Raw genomic sequence first — 19,569 nt, 5'->3', positions numbered from 1 at the left:
CCGTGCCCCTTCTAGGGCAGGGCTCAAACCCCCAGGCATCCAGGCTCCCAGCTCCCTCTGCTCTCACCCCCCAGCCCACCTGGCAGGATCTGTTCAGAAAGAGAAAGCCAATCTTCTGGCCCAGCAGACAGGATCTGAACTCTTTTCAGGACAGAACCCAGATGTCCGGCTGCTCCCCCACCACCAACAGAATCAGAGCCCAGTTCTCTGGTTGCAAGGGCTTTAATGGCTGTGCTCGCTGCCACCCTCTGCTGACCTGATCAGGGTTAAAAAAGAGTCCACAAGGATCACAGGACCTGCCTTGCATTGGGAGGAGGGGATGGGGGTCCCAGCACCAGGGGGCCCTTGTCCAGCTGAGAGGCCTGTGTGTACACATGGGTGAGCAGACATGGGTGCAACAGAGTGTGTGCTGGGGCAGGGGAAGCTTCTGACGCACGGAGCTGCTGTTCTGGGTGGACGTAGAATCATGTGTGCTTGCACCCATGCACACACATGACCTTTGCATGCACATGTGTGTGACTGTCAGGCATATTCACAGAAGCACACATGACCTCTGCATGCACCCGTGGGGTTGCATATCAGGTGAGTTCATGGAAGTGCACATAGGCTTCTGCATGCACACGTGTGACCTCTCTATGTACACACATGTACCTGTCAGGCATGTTCACAGAAGCACGTGTGACTACATGCACGTCCTCTTGCATGTCAGGCATGCTTATGGAAGCATGTGCAGGCCTGTGAGTGCACACATGACTTCTTTGCATGCACATGTGCTTGTGTACCAGACAGTCTCGCTGCACATGCATGCATGCCCTCTCTGCACACACACGTGCTAGTGGCAGGGCCTGTGCCCCTAGTGGTCTGCATGAGCAGCAGGCCCAATCTATGGCACAGCACGTGTGTGCATGTGTGGGCAGGCCTCTCATCCCCACCCCCCCAGTCCCTTTCCCTCTCGCCAGGACTCAGGAGAGGGCAGGCTGATGCTCCAGAGACCTCTTCTACACTAGGGCACATGCCCTGATGTTGCAGCTGGCAGCTGTGTCCTTCCCGTGTCCTTGATTCCCACACCTGGGTTCACATGATGACACAGCACTGGCAGGACTTCTGCTTGCGGGCGCTGGCACTGGGGGGGTCATGGGGCTGTGGGGTGGGGGCAGTGGCTGGTGGCGTCTCCAGGGGGCCACGGGGAACCAGCGCCTCTGTCAGCAGCGGTTGCTGTTCGGAGGCCAGGACACTTGGTTTCCCTGGCACTTCCTCCATAGCTTGGCCTAGAGGGGTGGGCCGAACTTGGGGAGGTGGAGCAGAGCCAGACCCCAGTGGGATCTGGCAAGGCAAAGCTGATGGGATCTGGTCCTGGGCAGGGACTTTCACTTCCTCCATGACTGCTGGGATCTGGTCAGGCCCAGCTGGCAGAATCTGGTTTGGAGGCAGTGGATTCCCCTGCAGAGTGGCTGGGACTTGGTCAGGTGGAGAAGGCAGAGATCTGAGCCTGGCTGGTGGGATCTGGTCCAGGAAAGGTTGATTTGTGTGTGGAGTGGATGGGATCTTGTCGGGCGGAGAGGGCTGAACTTCAGGTGCAGCTGGGGTGATCTGGTCCCATACAGCAGGTGTGGCTTCCTGCAGATCAGATGGGATATGGTCCTGTGCTGGGGACTTTGCTTCCTCCACTGCTGGCAGGATCTGGTCTAGGATGGAGGACTTCACTTCCTGCAGAACTTGTGGGATCTGGTCGGGTGCAGCTGGTGGCATCTGGTCAGGCATAGAAGGCTGATCCCCTGACCCAGCTGATAGGATCTGGTTCTGCATAGTTGGTAGGGTCTGGTCGGGACCAGGTGATGGGATTTGGCCCTGTATAGGCATTGGGATCTGGTCAGGCAGAGGCTGATCTTTTTGCACAGCTGATGGGATTGGGTCCTGCATAATGGCTGGGATTTGGTCTGGCTCAGCTGATGGAACCTGGTCCTGTACAGTTGTTGGGATCTGGTCAGGCAGAGGCTGATCTTTTTGCATGGCTAATGGGATCATGTCCAGCTCAGCTGGCAGGATCTGGTCAGGCAGAGAAAAGTGATTCTCCGGCCCAGTGGGGGGGACCTGGTTCTGCATAGTTGATGGAACCTGATCCAGCCCAGGACCAGCTGACAGGATCTGATCAGAGAGAGAAAACTGATCCTCTGGCCCAGCTGAAGGGATCTGGTCCTGTATGGCTGTTGGGATCTGGTTGAGCAAAGGCCGATCTTTTTGCACAGCTAAGATCTGGTTCGGCTCAGATGTGATCTGGTTGAGAGGAGACAAATGATCCCCTGGCCCAGCTGATGGGATCTGGTTGGTCTCAGCAGATGGGAACTGGTTCTGCATAGTTAATGGAATATGGTCAAGTAGAGGCAGATCTTTTTGCATGGTTGAGATCTGGTTCAGCCCAGTTGGTGGGATTTGGTTGGGTGGAGAAAAATTATCTGCAGGCCCAGCAGATGGGATCTGGTCTTGCATAGTTGATGGGATCTGGTCAGGCAGGGGCAGATCTTTTTGCATGGATGATGGGACCTGATAAAGCCCAGCAGATGGGATTTGGTCCTGCATAGTTGGTGAGATCTGGTCAGCCAGTGGCAGATCTTTTTGAATGGTGGATGGGATCTGATCCAGCCCAGCAGATAGGATCTGGTCCTGCATAGTTGATGGGATCAGATTGGGTAGAGGCAGATCTTTCTGCATGGCTGACAGGATCTGTTCCAGTCCAGCTGGTGGGATTTGGTCAGGCAGGAGAACATGATCCCCCAGCCCAGCAGATAGGATCTGGTCCTGCATTGTTGATGGGATCTGGTCTAGCCCACCTGGCAGGATCTGTTCAGGAAGAGAAAGCCAATCTTCTGGCCCAGCAGACAGGATCTGATCCAGCATAGCTGAGGGGATCTGGTTGGTCCCAACAGGTGGGATCTGATCCAGCAGAGCTGACAGGATATGGTCCAGCCCAGCCAGTGGGATCTGGTTGGGCAAAGGCAGTCCCTCCACCCCAGCAAGTGGGATCTGTTCCAGGGATCTCTCCCTTGTGGAAGCAGAAGAGATTTGGCCTGGTGTCTCAGCCCCCAGCCCCCCATTCTCCAGCCACTCCCCCTCCATGCCGGGGGCAGCGCGGTGGATGGCATCCATGCTGCCCACTTCCTGTCCCAAATGGTTGCGGATGATCATCTCAGCCGGCCAGGGGGTAGAGCTGTCCCCAGATGCTGGGGTTCCACGGCTGCCTGTGGCAGCCTGGAGATTGTGCCTGCTGATGCTGTCAGGGGGATCTGGAAGGCAAAGGGGGTGGGGGTGAGATGCCTAGAGTAGAGCCTGGATTGGACCTAGCTGGCAGTAGGGCTGGATGCAGGGCCTCATGCCCCTTCGCTATTGCTTTGTAGGCTATTACTCCCTGTTTCCCTGCTGGGGAAACAGAGGCACAGGGGTTAGCATCAGTTATAGGACCCAGGCATCTTGCTGCTGCTTCCAGCCAGCAGGTTCAATGTCCAGCCTCAGGCTGCCGAAGAGTACCCACACGTCCAGGCTCCCTCCACTCCCTGGTCGAACACCCCAGACCACCCTCCCCTCCTAGAGCTCAGGAGAATGCAGGTGTCTGTGTTCCCAGCCCCACTTGCTCTCATTCTCCAGCCCCACTCCTCTCCCAAAGCTGGGGAGAACCGAGGAGTCCAGGCCCCGCACCCACCTGCTCTGGCCACATCCCCATTCTCCAGGGCTTCCTGCAGGCCCCTCTTGGCCGGGATCAGGGTCGGGGCTGGTTCAGAATCACTGCCATGTCCTGCTGTACCTGGGGAGGGGGCAGAATGAGGGACTCCAGATAGATGCCCCGCATACCCTCCCAAACTGCTCCTGCTGGCTGCAGGTTTGAATCTCAGGGTTGGCACATTACCCCCGCCACAAACAGACCCCCAGGCCCTGTCCATCCCTCAGTGCTGGGAGAGAACCCAGGCATCCGGGTACCTGGCCCCACCCTGCTTTCATCCCCCAGCTCTACTCCCTCCCCAGGGAACCCAGGCATCTGGGCTCCCAGCCCTGTCTGCTCTAACCCCCCAGCCCCCACTCCCCTCCTAGAGAACCCAGGTGTCCAGGCTCCCTGCCTCCCCTGCTCTTGCCCCCACAAGGGGCAACTCACCTGCAGGGGGTGGCGCAGCCCCGCCAGCCTAGAAGGGAAGCAAAGGAGTATGGGTGGGGGCTGGGGTTCATGTCTCCCCCCCAGCCCCAGCAGGGCCCCCCATAAACCTACTGTCCAGCCCTGGAAACTCTGGAGAAAGCCAGGTACCTGGGGAAGACCTAAGAGCCCCATGGATAAGGTACAGGGGCTGCCTGGCTCCTGGGGAGGCTCCACTGGAAGACAGAGCCCCCTCCCTTGCCTCCCCACCACACAGAGATATCCTGTTACCTGACAGGGGTCCCTGGCACCTCCCCCACCCTCCTCTGTGGCAGGGTTGGGGTCATCCAGCTGCTGCATCTGGACCTGGAGACTGCAGAGGAAGGAGAGGTCAGAATGGCAGAGGAAGGGTTCTGCTTCCCTGGGTTCTATCCCCCCACCACTGTGCCCCATTCAAACCAGTTTCCCCTCCTCAATCCCAGTGCTGGGTGCCTGGCACCTGTAGGTGCTGCCAGTGGAGTAGGAAATACCCTTGGCCTACAAGTAATATGGGGGCAAAGACACATAGTGGGGCTAGCTGTTTTCCCCCCACCGACCAGCCGGCATCCACAGCTGCCTGTCTTGCACATGTGTAGATATACACATGCTGTCTGCATGGCTGTCCCATGTAGACACGCACACACATGCAGTCCATGGTTAAAACAAAGGAGGCTGGATGGCCCAGGTGCCTGGGTTTTGCACCTCCCAGGTCCAAAAGGCAGTGGGAGCCAGAGGTGAGAGTTGGTTGGCATTGAGGGGACTGGGAGCCCGGCTGCCTGGGTTCCATCCACTCCCACCTCCATGTAGCCTTGGCTTTGCTGCCTCCTCCCAAGAAGTGCTGGGGGGTGTGGGGGAGTAAAGTCCAGGCAGTATCACAAGGGCTCCTGGGATGCCTCCCCATGCATCCCCCCACCCAGGTGAAAGGATTCCTGGGTTCATGGAGCTGCTGGCAGGCGGCTGGCTGTTAGTTTCTGCTGGCTGGTGCTGACTCAGCCTCTACACACCCCTCCCCCCCACTGCCATCAGCCCATGGCTGGTGGCCACCTCTTCTCTTCCTGCTGTGGTTTCAGAGCCCACAGAGTGCTCCTGGAGACATGGTTGCAGAGCTCCCCCTCAGCCAGCTCCCTACTTCCAGCAGCCTGGCTGAGATCTAGACTCTCCCCAGAGCTGGCTGCACCTTGGGGCTGAGAGCTAGAAGTAACCAGGTTCCACCCCAGAGCTGGCTACATCTCAGCACAAGCCAGCAGCAGCTGTGTTCCACCCCAGAAGTGGCTGCATCTCAGCCCCAAGTGCACACTATTTGTGCAGCACTGCTGAGTGGGGCTGTGATAGTCCCCTTGTCCCACCCCAGAAATGTGGGACAAGGGGGCTATCATCTGGATGCTGAGAGCAAATGGAGGCCACTTTCCACCCCAGAACTGCCTACATCTCAACCCGAGTGTGCACTACCCATGCAGCCTTGCTGGGCAGGGCTGTGATGGCCCCTATGCAGTTCCATCCCAGAGCTGGTGGTATCTGGAGGATGAACGACACTGTGCTCCACCCCAGAGGTGGCCACACTGCCCTGGGCTCCCTGTGCTAACACCCCCTGCTTGTCACCTGGACAGATTGTTTTCCAGCTCCTGGATCCGTGACTGGGCCTGGCACAGTGGAGAACTGTCGTCTTCCTCTGGGGGTGGGCACGACCCCTCCATCAGCCACCGCTCCCTCACGGACTTACGCTAGCAGGAAGACATGCCACAGCATCCTTGCAAGCCTCCCGTGGGCAGGTAGGTCTCTGCACACGTATGCACACGCACAGACATACATGCACGGGCATGTGGTGGGGCTGAGGTCACCCCCCCATCCATGCGTGTCCCCTGTCACAACATACCCCCTAGGCATGTGTCCCACCCGCTACTGCCCTCCATTAGCAGGCACAAAGACACACCCACAAGGGGACACTTGTGTCACTAATGCAATGCTCCCACCCATGCACATGTGTCTAGGATGCATGGAGATGAACACATGTGCTGCCCTGGGTATACAAACCCCATGAGGCATCCCCAGCCCTGAACAGATCTCCGGCTGGTGGGGGGATAAAGGGGAGGGGCAGCTAAAGGACTGGGACCCTGAGACATAATCAAGGTCCCCAGTCCCCTTGGTCCCTACATCCTTGACCCCACAAGCACACAGGTGTCAACCCCCGCCCCCCCAGGCTTTCTCAAGCCCAGGGCGGTGGCTGACGCTGGCTCCTGCAGCCTGTGTGCGCACACATGGGGTGGGGATACCGGAGCCGGTCGGCAGGGATCCCACCATTCTCCCACTCTGGAATCCCCCCTCCTGCCACCCCCCCACCCCAGGAGCACCCAGATCCCCTGTTGATCCCCTTCTAGCCCAGGGGATCCTGTGCCCCAGATCCCCTCCCAGACCAGGGGATCCATCCTTCCTGGATATGGGGCACCTTGCCCCCAAATCCCTTCCATTCCAAGGGATACAGCCCCCAGATTCATCCAGCCCAGGGAGACCCATCCCCAAATCCCTCCAGATCCCCTATTCCAGAGGATCTAGCCCTCCAGATACTTCCCTCTTGCAGGAGTCCCAGCCCCCAGATCCCCCTTAGCCCAGAAGATCCAGGTCCCCCCTCCCCAAGCCCATGGGTCCTATCCCCCAGAGCCCTCCCATCCCAAGGATCCCAGCTACCCAGATCCCAGAGGCACCCAAATTTCCCCCCTCTTCCACGGGGACCCAGCCCCCAGATCCCCTCTATCTTAGAGGATCCAGCCCTCAGACCCCCTCCCATCCTAGGGACACCCAGATCCACCCTCTGCCAGGGGATCCAGCCCCCAGATACCCCCCATCCCAGGGGTGCCAGATCCCCAGCCCGGCACCTGGAGCCGCCCGGCCCGCAGCCGCTCCTCGTCCAGCTCCCGGCGCGTCCGCAGCATCCGCTCCTGCAGCCGCCGCCGGTCCTGCGGGGGGGGGCGGTGAGCCGGAGCCCGGCCCCGCCCGCCGCGGACAAAGGCCCCGCACCCGCCGCTCCCCCGCGCCGAACAAGGGGCTCGGCAGCACCCCCCTGTGTGTGCTGGGCCTGCCAGGGGCATGTGTGCGCACTAGTGTGTGTGCTGGGAGCATGTGTGCACATGTGTGTGCCTGCCAGGAGTGTGTGCACAGGTGTGTGCCAGGAGCATGTGCATGGGGGCATGTCTGCTAGGATCATGTCTGCACATGTGTATGTCTGCAATGATCATGCATGCATGTGTCTGTGCCTGCCAGGAGCTTGCGTTCCCCCGTGCACACACCTAGCCCTACCTGCCACTACCCATCCCTCTTACTGTGCAAACATGTGCTCCCACTGCTCTTCATCTGCCCAACATGCACACATGGTCCTTGCATGCACATGGGTGTAACATGCTCTTCCCCCTGGTTCACGTGTGTCTTCTCTGCATGCACATGTGTGCTTCACACACATGGGTGTAACACGCTCTTCCCCCAGTGCACACATCCCCTGCATGCACATGGGTGTAACACGCTCTTCCCCTTCAGCACACATACACGTAGCTCCTGCACCCCCCAACTTCCCCCCTGCCACCCCCCCACACACACCTGTCACCAGGATCCCTTCCCTGCCCCCAGCCAGGCTCTAGCCCCCACCCCCCTTCCTCCTTCTCCAGCACCCGGGCAGGTCTCCAGGGCCCTGAGCCTGAAACAGGCTGGAGCCGGGGCCTGGTGAATAATTCATTGGGTCGATGCTGGAGCAGGGGGACACCAGGGGCTCAGGTTACCCCAGCCTCCTGGCAGCTCCCTGGCTCCACAAAACCACTGGGGACCCTGTGGTGGGGCGGTGGGGGCTGCTGTGAGCTGTGATGAGCTGAGCAATTCTCAGCCTACATGAGGTATCTGGGTGGGTGGGGAGGGGAAGCTCCCAGCCCCTTCAGCCCTCTGGGAAGGGGGAATAATGGGGGTGGGGTGGAAAAGATGAAGGTGGGAGGGTTGGCCCTGCTGTGAGCTGTGATGAGCTGACCCGCTCTCAGTCTTCATTAGCTGTTTGGGGGTGGGGGTGAACTTACAGCCCCTCCTGGCCCCAGGAAGGAGCAAGCCCCAGCAAAGGGAGGGCAAAAATGGGCAGGGCACAGGGGGCTGGCTCTGCCATGAGCTGTCATGAGCTGGGCCGTTCTCAGCTTCCGTGGGGTGTCTGGGGTCGGGGGGAAGCTCTTAACCTTTCCAGCCTCTAGGGGGTGCAAAAGGGAGGGTCCTGAATCCTCCAAGTCCAAGGGGTTTAGGAGTCCTGGGCCCCCCCCAGCCCAAGGAATTTAGGCATCACCTATCCTAACCAGGCCAGACCTCTCCCCTTCTCCAGGGGTATCTCCCCAGCAGTGTGGGGCTCTCGGGGTATCTGTTGGCTAGGTGAAGGGGACCTCCGAGTCCTATGTTTGGGGGTATTGGGGGTGGGCAGCACTCACCACGATGGCCTGCAGGCGCTGGGAGTAGTAGGTGCTCTCAGCCATGGTCCCTGGAGCGGTGGCTAGGGAGGGGTCCAGAGGTCGGTGAACACTTCCCCTCTTCCTCCCGCCTCCTTCCACCCCTCCTTCCCTTGCCTTTCCTGGCTCCCGTCTTCCCCCACACCAGGCCAACCTGGTGACACTCCCCAGGCTCCACCTCCCATCCGCCCCACCAGGACCTGCTTAGGGGCACCTCCAAATCAGAGCCTGTATGTCAAGAGCCCAGTAGGGGGTGCTGATGGAGCTGGGGCAGGTGCAGAGCCTGGGGCGAGTGGGGGGGGGCAGTTAGCTGGGCCCTGGGGTCCCCAGCAGGAGGCACTGATCAAGCTAGGGCAGCCTGACCGGGCCTGGAGGTGAGATCCCCCTCACGGGAGGAGGGAGGGGAGAGTATGGGGGGTGGGGTGGCCCTGAGATCAAGTAGCTGATAGCAGGCAGGGAACCCCAGTGTCAGTGCCCTCCCCCCCTGTTTATCTGTATCAAGGGGGTGGGGACAGCAGGTCTTGGGGGTGCTTGACCAGGAGCCAGAGCCAAGGCTCCGGGATACAGTGGGATACTTGCCCGCCCCACACACACACCATCCCCCCACCCAGTGATGGAGAGATACAGGCTTGATGCAAACACACCATGACAGGTGTTGGGGGAGGCTGGGACCAACACACAGCAGTATCAGGAGATGCACACTGTGACAAGGGAGACGTGCTGCAACACAGATCCCTGAGGGATATGCATCCATGCACACACTTACACACACAAATGCACACAGCCTGAGTGAAACACACACATGTGCATGCACATAGACACACGGCCCCTAAGCAACACACATGCACACATACATGCACATGGCCCCTGAGCGACACAAAAGCACACAGTCTGTCTGGTTCCTGAGCAACATGCACACACATGCACCTACACACACATACACAATCCCTGAGCAACACACATTCATACACATGACCCCTGAGCAAAACTCATGCATTCATACATGCACTAGCCCCTGAGCAACACAAATGCACACAACCCCTGAGCAGTACACATGCACACATATACATGAACACAGCCTGAGTGACACACACATGCGCGCACATGGTCCCTGAGCAACACGGACACACACACACATGCACACACACAACCCCTGAGCGACCCCCACACATGGTGACACAGACATGCTGAGACAGATAGGGACCCCCCACACACACACCTGACAAAACCTGGGACAAGCACAAGCTGTGGCCCCCATCCATCCCCAACAGGGACATGAGAGAAGATGGCCACATACATGACACAGGCAGACTAACACCCAGACATGGACAGTAGAGACAGGGGGAGGGGGTGCCCTGTGACACATACACACATGGAGCCAGAGGCAGGCTGTCCCCATGCACACACATGTACATGCACATGTTAACCCTACTCTCCTGAGAGGGTGGGGGCAGGTCAGACTCTGGCTGGGGCCCGAGGGAATCCAAAGGGGGCTTGCAGAGGTGCTGCATCCACCCTCCACTGCCATGCGATGTAGCTGCCTTGTTCCACCCCAGAAGCAGCTGCATCTCAGCATGAGAGGAAACAGGCAGATCCTTCTGGCCCAGAAACCAGAGCTGGGTAAGCTCCCAGCCTCTTCCCCCCCCCACCCTCGTCAGACTGTTCCTTACCTCTCCCCCCCACCCCCCCATGGCTATGCCTGGCAGGGAGCAAAGTCCTTGTGTATCTAAGCAGGGGCCAGGTGGGGGCATGCTTCAGCCCAGGGCCCAGCCTGACCTGACCCCCCTCCTTTTTCTACCCACACCAGGATTCTTAAATGCTTCCCGCCCCAGAGCTGACTGCATTTTTTTTTGCAAACCCTCCCTGGTTGAGTTGGGTGGTGTTATGTACCCACCACACTCCTCCCCAGAACTGGCTGCATTGGAGCAGGAAGGGATGGATCCCAGCTGAGTGTGGCTGGAGACTGTCATACATCTGCTGTGTCCCACCCCAAAGCCAGCTGCATTTTCACACTGGGATCCCTCCCCGGCTGGGTTCAGTGTTGTGTGTCCACCCTGCTCCCCAACCAGAGCTGGTTACATCTCTGAGCCACCACACAGCTGCCTCATCTCAAAGGAGCCCCTGGCTTTGAACCTATAGCCAAGAGGGGCAGAAGGTCCAGGCTTGCCCTCCTCCCACCAGTCCTGTGTCCCCCACTCACCAACACCTTCCTGGGAGTGGGTGCAGGTGCCTGGGCTGGACACCGGTGCCTGGACTCTGTGATCCCTGCAGCACGTCACAGCAGTGGCATCCTGTTCCCCACCCCCCGTCCCCGTGACCATCCCCCCTTGCTGGCACAGTGGAGGGGGGCCCTGCCTGGGAGCCGTGACAGAGCCAGTTGGGCCGGTTTGGGCTGGGGCAGGTGCAGGGAACATGCTTCCTGGCGTAGCTGCACAGGTTCTGGGCCCATGCCCTTGAGATGCCATGGCCCCCTCAACGTGAGGCCCAGGTATGATCAGGTATCCCACTGAATTATTGAACAGCTTTCCCAGGAGGCCTTGCTGCCATATCTGCATGCTTGTGTGTGCCTATACACACAGGCACATGTGGGTGAAGCTGCACCTGGGTGTGCACCCACATGCACCTGTATACCCACATGTAAATGTTCACTTTGAGGCAAACTTGCATCTGTGAACACATGTGCATGTATAGCTCTGCATATGGATGCACATGCACACACATACACATGCTCACACATGTATGGACACACACACACCTGTATACATGCACAAACATGCACACCCACATGTGAATGTGCAATCCCACACACGTGCATATATGCACATGGACACATACACAAATGTGCACACCCATGTGTGAATGTGTGCCCCCCCACACATGCTTACAGGCACATGCACAGGCATGCACATATGCATGCACCACCACATGTGAATGCGTGTGCATGCCCGTGCACACACACACACATGCACGCGCATGCACACCCACACTAGAACACATCCACACCCACAGGTGAATGCACACCTGCCCACTTGCACTAGTACGTGCACACCTGCGGGCACGTGTGTGTGTGTGTGTATACACAGGTTCAGGACGTATACATGTGCACAGACCCCGCCCCACATACACAAATGCGTACACCGCCACGCACAATAAATACACGCATACACATGCACAGAGAACCAGGCGTCCGACACATGCACACACACACGTACAACCCACCCCCGCGGCCGCCAGGGGGCAGCGTCGCCCCAGCCGCTCGCAGCCCCCTCCCCCCCGCAGCTGTTCCCCGGGGCCTTTCCCGGGGAGGGAAAAGCCTGGGGGGCTCCTCTGCGCTTGGCCCCTCGCCGGACAGAGGCTCACAAAGGGTTAACCCCCCGGACGCCTCGGTTACCTGCAAACCCCATCCCCCACCCCAGCGGCATCCAGCTGCTTTAGGGCTCCTGTCTCGGGGATGGGGACAGACGCCTGGGTTCTCTCCCAGCTCTGGGAGGGGAGGAGAGAGGGGAGCGGGGCCTGGGAGTATTAGACCTGGTTCCTGGGAACCCGGAGTCCTGGGGTCTCTCCCAAGTTGTAGGAGTGGAGGGGCAGACTGTGGGGGCTAGACTAGGGGGGTGCTGGGATCCTGGACTCCTGAGTTCTCCCCCCAGCACCTGTGCTCTGTGCCCCCTGCGGGCCCTGGGCCTAGAAGCAGTCCCAGGAGGGCCCCCCTCCCCGCAGAGCTCTGGGCAAAGCCTTTGAGCCGCATTGGCCTGATCCGAGTCCTTGAGAGTCCTCTGAGCCTGGGCAAACAGCCGGAGGGGGTGATGTAACCCCCCACGCACACACCTGGTCACACGCACCTGCCCAAAGTCAGAGCCAAGGTCACTACCAGTGGGGGGGCAGCTGAAGCAGGACGCTTGGATCCCCCACAGTTGTGTTGGGGGATAGGATTGTGCCCTCCACCCTGGTGTGAACACCAGGGAAGTAGGGAAACTGAGCCACCCCTCCTCCTCTCAATCTCAGGCCTCAGGATCCAGGCTGAGAACAGGCCGCTCCTGACATGACATCGGCAAGGACAGGTGAGCTCATGGGGGAGGGCAGCCACTGCCAGTAGTATTCCTCCCTCCCTGGATAGTGCCCCTCATTCCCCACCTGCAGCCCCTTGCCCTGCTTCAGCCCTGCCAATGCCCCTCACTGCTGACGGACAGCCACCTGCCCCACCCTGGTGCCCCTCACTCCTGACCCGCAGCCCCGTCCCCATCCCATGCTACTGGGATGGGGAGTTCTGTGGGGGGGGAGAGGTTGGAGGCAGGGCAGGTGGGGGGTGTGCCAGGAGATTAGCACAGGGCGGGACCTGGGCTCTGCTGCCTGGATAAAGCTGGGGACAGCGGGTCCCTGTCCGGGCACCTTCCCACTACTAGTGATCCTGGGCACCAGCAGAGTGGTGAGTGGCAGCAAAGGGGTTAACCCTGGGGGGGGAGAATGGGGGAGCTTGGCTCAGGGATGGTAGGGGGCTGCGGATCAGGAATGCAAGGCACAGGCAGGGCTGGGGGAAAGGGGACTTGGGGTCAGGAGTGAAGGGCACTGGTAGAGCTGGGGGTGATGTGGCCACGGGTCAGGAGTGAGGGTTACCAGTGAGGGGCACCATCAGGGTTTGGGGTGGGGCAGGGGTCTGCAGGTCAGGGGTGAGGGGCATGGGCAGGGCTGGGGGGAGTGGGGTGCTGTGGGTCAAAAGTGAGGGTCACCAGCAAGGCTGGGGGGGAGGGCAGGGGCTGTGGGTTGGGACTGAAGGGAACTAGGAGGGCTGGGGGGACACAGGGGGCTGCTTGTGAGGGGCATCTGCCTTCCTCTATTCTCCCCTCACTTACCTACCTCCTTACCTCCCTGCTGCCTTGATTTACAGCCCACCTACCTGTCAGTCTGTCTCCAACTGTCTGTCCGCCTGCTTTTCTTCCTCTCTCCTGGGGTGCCTCCCTCAGCCTCTCCACTCCTTTCAGGTGACCCGGACAGGCCCACCCTACCTGGCATGGACAGTCAGACAGATGGGACCCCCTGCCCTCTCTAGCCTTGCTGGTGCCCCTCACTCCCAACTCACAGCCCCTTCCCCTCTGTGGGGCACCCCCAAATGCTCATCCAGCCCCTCTCTCCCTCCCAGGTTCACCCCCTCCAGCCTCATCGGAGACCCAGCCCATCCCCCCATGGCAGCTGAAGGCATGACCCTGCCACCACCGCCCTCACCCCCTGTGCCAGGGGGATCCTACCAAGAGATGTCCCTGGGCTCAGATGGCCACGACCCCCCTGTCCCTTGCCCAGAACTGTGGGAGACCCCCAAGCCCAGGGGCAGCTGGGAGCAGGCTGATGGAGAGGATCCAGCTCCCCCAGAAGCTCTGGGCCAGGGCCCTGCCACCAGCTGCCAGCAGGGGGTAGCAACTGCTGGGCAGGCTGCCCCTATGGCAGCTCTGTCCCCAGAGCCATCCCACCTGAGGCGGGAGGGGCCAGGGGAGGGCCCAGGCGGAGCAACAGCCTATGACCCACGGGGCACCCCAGCTGGTGCCTGGGCCCAGGGGCAGGCGACAGAGCTGGGAAGCACCAGAGAGCCGGAGCAGGCTGCCGAGCCGGAGCCCCATGGGACTGAGGAGCCAGGAGTGGGAGCTGTGAATCCAGCTGGACACCTAGAACCGGCTGGGACCAAGGAGCCAAAACCAGGTGCCGCAGATCCCGCTGTACCCCCAGAACCAGCTGGGACCAGAGATTCAGAACCTGGTGCTGCAGATCCAGCCACAGCCCTAGAACCAGCTGGGACCAGGGAGCCAGAACCGGGTGCCGCAGATCTCATTGGACCCCCAGAACCACCTGGGACCAGAGATTCAGAACCAGCCAATTCCACAGGGCCAGAACCTGGTGCTGCGGATCCAGCTGGTGCCTCAGAACCGGACGGGACCACAGCACCAGAACCAGCTGGTACTGATAATCCTTCTGCACACCCAGAACCAGGCAGGATCAGAGATCCAGAACCAGCTGGACCACCAGCACCTGCTGAGACCAGACAGTCCGAACCTGGTGCCACTGACCCTTCTGGACCACCAGAACCGGCCAGGACCAAAGAACCAGAACCAGCCAGTGCTGCTGATCCCTCCAGCCACCCAGAGCCAGCTGGGACTAGAGAGCCAGAACCTGGTGCTGCTGATCCAGTCAGTGCTCCAGAACCAGCTGGGACCCCAAATCCCACTGGATCCCTAGAATCAGCTAGGACCAGAGAGGCAGAACCCGGTGCCACTGATCTCTCTGGACTCCCAGAACCAGCTGGGACCAGAGAGCCAGAATCCAGTATTGTGGATCCAGTTGGTGCCCCAGAACCAGTTGGTACCAAAGAGCCAGACCTGGCTGAGACCCCCCAGCTCTCTAATCTTCCTGAACCAGCTGATACCAGGGTGCCAGAACCAGCCAGTCCCCCAGAACTGGTTGGTACCAAAGAACGAGAACCTGGTGCCACGGATTCAGCCAGCACCCCAGAACTAGCCAGGATGCCCCAGACTGCCAACCCTTCAGGCCCGACTGGTACCACTGATCCAGCCAGGCCCCCCCAGCCCACAGACCCTCCAGAACCAGGTAGTGCCACACACCTGCTTCCCGGTGAAGGCCCTGTGCTGGCTCCCATAGCCCTGTCTCTGGCTGCTGGCCAGGACAGCTCCAGTGCCAGCCCAGCGGGCTCCAGTGCAGCAACACCGATGGAGCCTGAGACGCCCATTGAGCGGGAGATCCGGCAGCTCCAGGAGCGTGAGGAGGTGCTGCGGCGGGAGCGGGGCCTGGCCAGCCCATGGGGGGCCCAGGAGCTGGTGGAGGTGCGGATCCGACCCTTGCTGAGCCAGCCGGCACTGGTGTCGCGACCCACAGACATGGAGCGGCGCTGGGCCGGGGCCCAGATGCTGCGGGAGATTGAGCGAGAGGCACGCCGGGAACAGGCCCTGGTCCGTCTGGGCACTGTGCCTGGGGCTTATGACCCCGGCCCGGCCCCGGGGATGCTCCAGAAGAAGATGCTCTTTGAGGCATCCCCGTGGGAACCAGAGGGGCTCTTCCCTGGCAATCGGGTGCACTGGCAACCAGAGGGGGTCTCCACCAGCACCCAGGCAACCTGGCAACCAGAGGGGACCTCCCCTAGCAACCGGGGATCAGAGGAGCTCTCCCCTGGCAACCAGGTGTCCTGGCAACAGGATGGGATCTCCACTAGCAATCAGAGACCAGATGCTAAAGCCAATATGGTAATCCTGGAGCCGGGGACCCTGTTGAGGCCTGGGGGACCCCTGGGGATACCCAGGGGCCCCTTTGCTCGGCTGAGCCCCCGGAGCCCCCAGTCGCTGCTGGAGCAGGAGGTGCGGGAAGCCCGGGAGCGGGAGCAGGAGCTGCGGAGGCAGCGCCAGGTGCTGTATGGCACCACCACACCCAGGGATGAAGACGAGGGCCACAAGGATGCCCAGGAGATACCACCCCGTCGGGCAGGTGAGGGCGGGAGGGGGGGGCAGTGGGGGCTGGAGAGCCAAGATGCCTTGCTTCTCTCCCTGGAAGGGGGCTGATGTGGCTCCGGGAGCCCGGCTGCCTGGGTTCTCTCCCTGGAAGTGGAGTGGAAAGACCAGTGTAATCTGGGGAGCCTGGACACATGGGTTCTCTCCCTGGAACGGCAGTGGCAGGTGTCTGAGGGGGTAGTGGAGTATGGGTGTGTGAGCTCGGATGCCTGGGTTTACTTTCTTGAAGTAGGTAGGAAAAGGGGTCCAGTGGAGGGATCCCTGAAGGCTGGGGAGACTGATCTTCTGGGTTCTTTCTCTGGAAGGTGTGGGGGGGTTGTCAGCTGGTGAAGGGAGCACTGGAGAGCCTGGACACCTGAGTTCACTTCCTGGAACACGGCTGGGGGGAGTTTTTGTCTGTGGCATGGCGCCTTGAGCCAGAAGCCAAACTACTGGATTCTCCCTCTGGTTCTGACCCCAAGGCACCTGGAGCAAGTTCCTAACTCCCTCCCATGCCTGTGCTTCAGTTTCCCCCTTCCCCCTCCAATAAGAGAACATAGCCCCCACCCTTCCAGGACTCCCTGGGGGCTGCTGGGGCACATGCATTGCGTATGCTTCCATGCCATGTGCAGCAGCGTTCCATCTTTGCAGCACATGAATACATGCATTTATATGTTGCAGGGGCAGGGGCTGCACTAGACATCTCTTTATAGGTCCCCCTCTGTCTAGGGAGCTCGTGCAGGGGAGTCCTGTTCCCATACAACCCTCCTACCCCCACCCCAGACCCAGCTGGAGTCAGCACCTCCTATCTCGGCCTGGGCTGGGCCCCAGGTGCAAAGATTAAGTGTTCCCTGCCCTGCCCAGGAGCAGGTTCCCAGGCACAGGAGAGCCACAGGCACATGTATATGCCCCTTCTGTGTGTACCCAGGGCAGGTCCCCAGGGCGTGGCACCAGCGCCTGGACTTTACCAGGCCAGATCGAAAGAGAAAGCCTGGCTGAGGGGGGAGGGGTGGGGCCAATATCCCAGTTATACAGACCCCTAGGCTGGGATCGGGGGGTGCCAGATACTGTATAGACTCCCTCAGGCTGGGATTGGGAGGCGCTGGGTGCTGTACAGACCCCCTAGGGTGAGACATGGGGGGGGCTGGGTGCTGTACAACCCCCCAGGCTGGGATTGAGGGGCACCAGGATCTGGGGCCCAGGCTGGAGGGGGCATGGGGTAGAAACGTATAACCCTCTTTTCCCCTGTCACTGCAGAGAGGGTGTCCTGTGGGAAGCTGGACGTGACCTGGCCCCCGCCAAGCCCAGCTGAGCCCCTCCAGCTCAATGGACTGGACCAGGTACGGCTCTTCCCCCCTCCTCGGCTCACTGCTCAGTGTTGAGGTTAGACATGCATGTGCAGGCATATGTGACTCTAGGGGGAGACATGCAGGAGCATGGTAGTGGGCCAGCACATAGGCTGGGTTGCCTGGGAAATGCACGCATGACGGCTGCAAGCCTGTCCCTGTGTGCTCTCCCATGCTGGATAGCACGCACACGTGTTACAAGAGCATGAACATGAACACACATGAGTAAGGCACATGTACATACAATACACACATCCATGGTCTCATTTGCCCAAACATGCTCCAACATGTATGAAACTGTTATTGACATAGATGTGCGCAATATGGACAGACATGCTTAACCAGACCCTAATACTTGTCTCTACTTGTAAGACCCACCAGCACACATACCCATGACACTGAATACATGCTAACATGCACTAAGATGGCTGAGCCTGCCCACACAAGCTCCTGCACAGTGGCACGAATCACAAACATGAAGGCCCATGCAACCACATGCTAACACATACCAAGCTCACATGCTTTCCAGGGGGTGTGGCCTTTCCTTCCTTTAGTGGCTGCTCCAGGAGCTGCAGCTACCCAATGCTACTGCTGATGGGGCCCCAGCAGCCCTGTACATGCATGTGGGCTACAGGCGTGTTCTACTAGATGTGACACCTCACCATGTCCTTCTCCCCTCCCTCCAGGCAAACAGAAGCCCCCGGAGTCTTCGCCAGAAAAATGCCTTAATCCAGCGCTGGGAGTCAGGGTCCCTTGGCAACCCCGAGAGCCCAGAGTGAGGGGCAGTCCTAAAGTGGGGGGAGCCTCCAGGCCCCTTCCACCCACTCCAGGCCCCACCTCCTTTGCAGGTATCCCATGGCTTCCACCATCTGTCCTGGGAGCAGGGCCTCTCTCGACCAGACCAAACGCCAAAGCACATAACCGCACAAGCCCTTCGGATTGGGCAATGAGCTGCTGGGCTCTGCCCTCCCCGGAGCCCACTAATCTGAAGTGACTCCAGATTACCACCACTGGACTCCAGTTCTCACAGGGGAGGAGGGGAAAATCAGGGGCTTTTTTCGCCTAGTATTTAGAGCCAGTGCCAGATCTCTCCCAGCTTTCCGCTGCACTGAAGGCTTCCTGGGCCCCTTTGCTGCTTGGTGCCTCAGTTTCCCCATCTGCACCATGGGTGGGCAGCTGCTAACCACTAACCCAGACCTCTGTTCTACAGAGATCCCCCCCAGCCATGGCCAGGTCTCTTCCCAGAGCCAGCCACATCCTGACGGAGTCTGTGGAGTGGGGTGAAGCCATTCTGGGCAGGGAAGAAGGAGGGGATGAAGCTGTGGCGCGTGTAATGCTGATGTATTGGTTCTATTAACTGTAATAATCATTCACTCATTAACGAAAATTTGTTTGATTCTGGTGATGGGAACAGGCCTGGTGGAGGAGGGGGCTGGGCCTGTTGTGCTGGGATTGGTGGGATCCATAGACCGCCCTCCAGAAAAGGGGGTCTTCTCTAGGGCAGCAAAGCAGCTTGGGGCTGCTCCGAGCTACACCCGAGGGGCTTGGAGCAACCAGGGAGAAGATGGGGGGGTTCAGGCACTGCCCCCTGGCACCACCAAAGATAGGTACCCCCAGCCCTGGGGGGGGGGGAACTGCCTCCTGCCCCCTCCAAGCCTCAGTCTCCCTCTCCTGAAAAGGTGGGGTTGTAGCTCCTGCTCCCGTGTGTTGGGGGACAATCGCCCCCTGCCCAGGGGGGATGTGTCAAGGGCTCATTAGCTAACGAGGGGGACCATAAGGGCTACTACCCCTCTATGGGTGTGACCGCTAAGCCAATTTGCTACCCACCGGATTGTGTAAACATCTATATCATAACCTCTTAATTTATTTATGAGAATAGGATAAGATACCTTATTGAAGGCCTTGCTAAAGTACAAGAAAACAACATCCACCTCTACACCTGCATCTAAGCATTTTGTGACCCTGTCATAAAATAAAACCAGATTGGTCAGGCATGATCTACCTGCTACAAATCCATGCTGGTTGCCCTGCTGCATTATTTTTCCTGCTGGACTCCCACAAATATGATCTTCATAATCTTTTCAAAGACTTTCCCAAGGATAGAGGTGACACTGAGTGGCCTATAATTA

General features: G+C 59.7%; 2 protein-coding genes across 8 annotated transcripts; one reads left to right on the top strand and one right to left on the bottom strand.

Annotated features, from left to right (window-relative positions):
• Positions 1 to 203: 203 nt before the first annotated feature.
• On the bottom strand, positions 204 to 15,350 carry PALM3 (paralemmin 3). 5 transcript variants are annotated; one of them, XM_090060005.1, is made up of 9 exons: positions 15,219 to 15,350; positions 13,508 to 13,616; positions 8,599 to 8,660; positions 7,027 to 7,107; positions 5,756 to 5,933; positions 4,409 to 4,490; positions 4,142 to 4,169; positions 3,695 to 3,796; positions 204 to 3,281 (listed from the first exon to the last, which is right to left on the bottom strand). In XM_090060005.1, the coding sequence occupies exons 5-9, from the start codon at positions 5,848 to 5,850 to the stop codon at positions 1,075 to 1,077; spliced, it is 2,514 nt and encodes an 837-aa protein (XP_089916131.1). In that variant the 5' UTR covers positions 5,851 to 5,933; positions 7,027 to 7,107; positions 8,599 to 8,660; positions 13,508 to 13,616; positions 15,219 to 15,350; the 3' UTR covers positions 204 to 1,074. The 5 variants fall into 5 exon arrangements, with proteins under 5 accessions (XP_089916131.1, XP_089916128.1, XP_089916130.1 ...); XM_090060002.1 differs by having other exon boundaries at positions 5,756 to 5,877; positions 15,219 to 15,344; XM_090060004.1 differs by lacking the exon at positions 7,027 to 7,107 and having other exon boundaries at positions 5,756 to 5,877; positions 15,219 to 15,344.
• MISP3 (MISP family member 3) lies at positions 11,929 to 19,457 on the top strand. 3 transcript variants are annotated; one of them, XM_090060008.1, is made up of 5 exons: positions 11,929 to 12,476; positions 12,619 to 12,674; positions 13,751 to 16,092; positions 17,352 to 17,434; positions 18,127 to 19,457. In XM_090060008.1, the coding sequence occupies exons 3-5, from the start codon at positions 13,794 to 13,796 to the stop codon at positions 18,217 to 18,219; spliced, it is 2,475 nt and encodes an 824-aa protein (XP_089916134.1). In that variant the 5' UTR covers positions 11,929 to 12,476; positions 12,619 to 12,674; positions 13,751 to 13,793; the 3' UTR covers positions 18,220 to 19,457. The 3 variants fall into 3 exon arrangements, with proteins under 3 accessions (XP_089916134.1, XP_089916133.1, XP_089916132.1); XM_090060007.1 differs by having other exon boundaries at positions 11,929 to 12,674; XM_090060006.1 differs by lacking the exons at positions 11,929 to 12,476; positions 12,619 to 12,674 and adding an exon at positions 12,937 to 13,039.
• Positions 19,458 to 19,569: the final 112 nt, after the last annotated feature.

The sequence above is a fragment of the Crocodylus siamensis genome, chromosome 8, assembly GCF_052110815.1.
Source record: "Crocodylus siamensis isolate JL-2025a chromosome 8, ASM5211081v1, whole genome shotgun sequence".
NCBI lineage: Eukaryota > Metazoa > Chordata > Crocodylia > Crocodylidae > Crocodylus > Crocodylus siamensis.
This window is presented reverse-complemented; position numbering and strand designations above follow the sequence as displayed.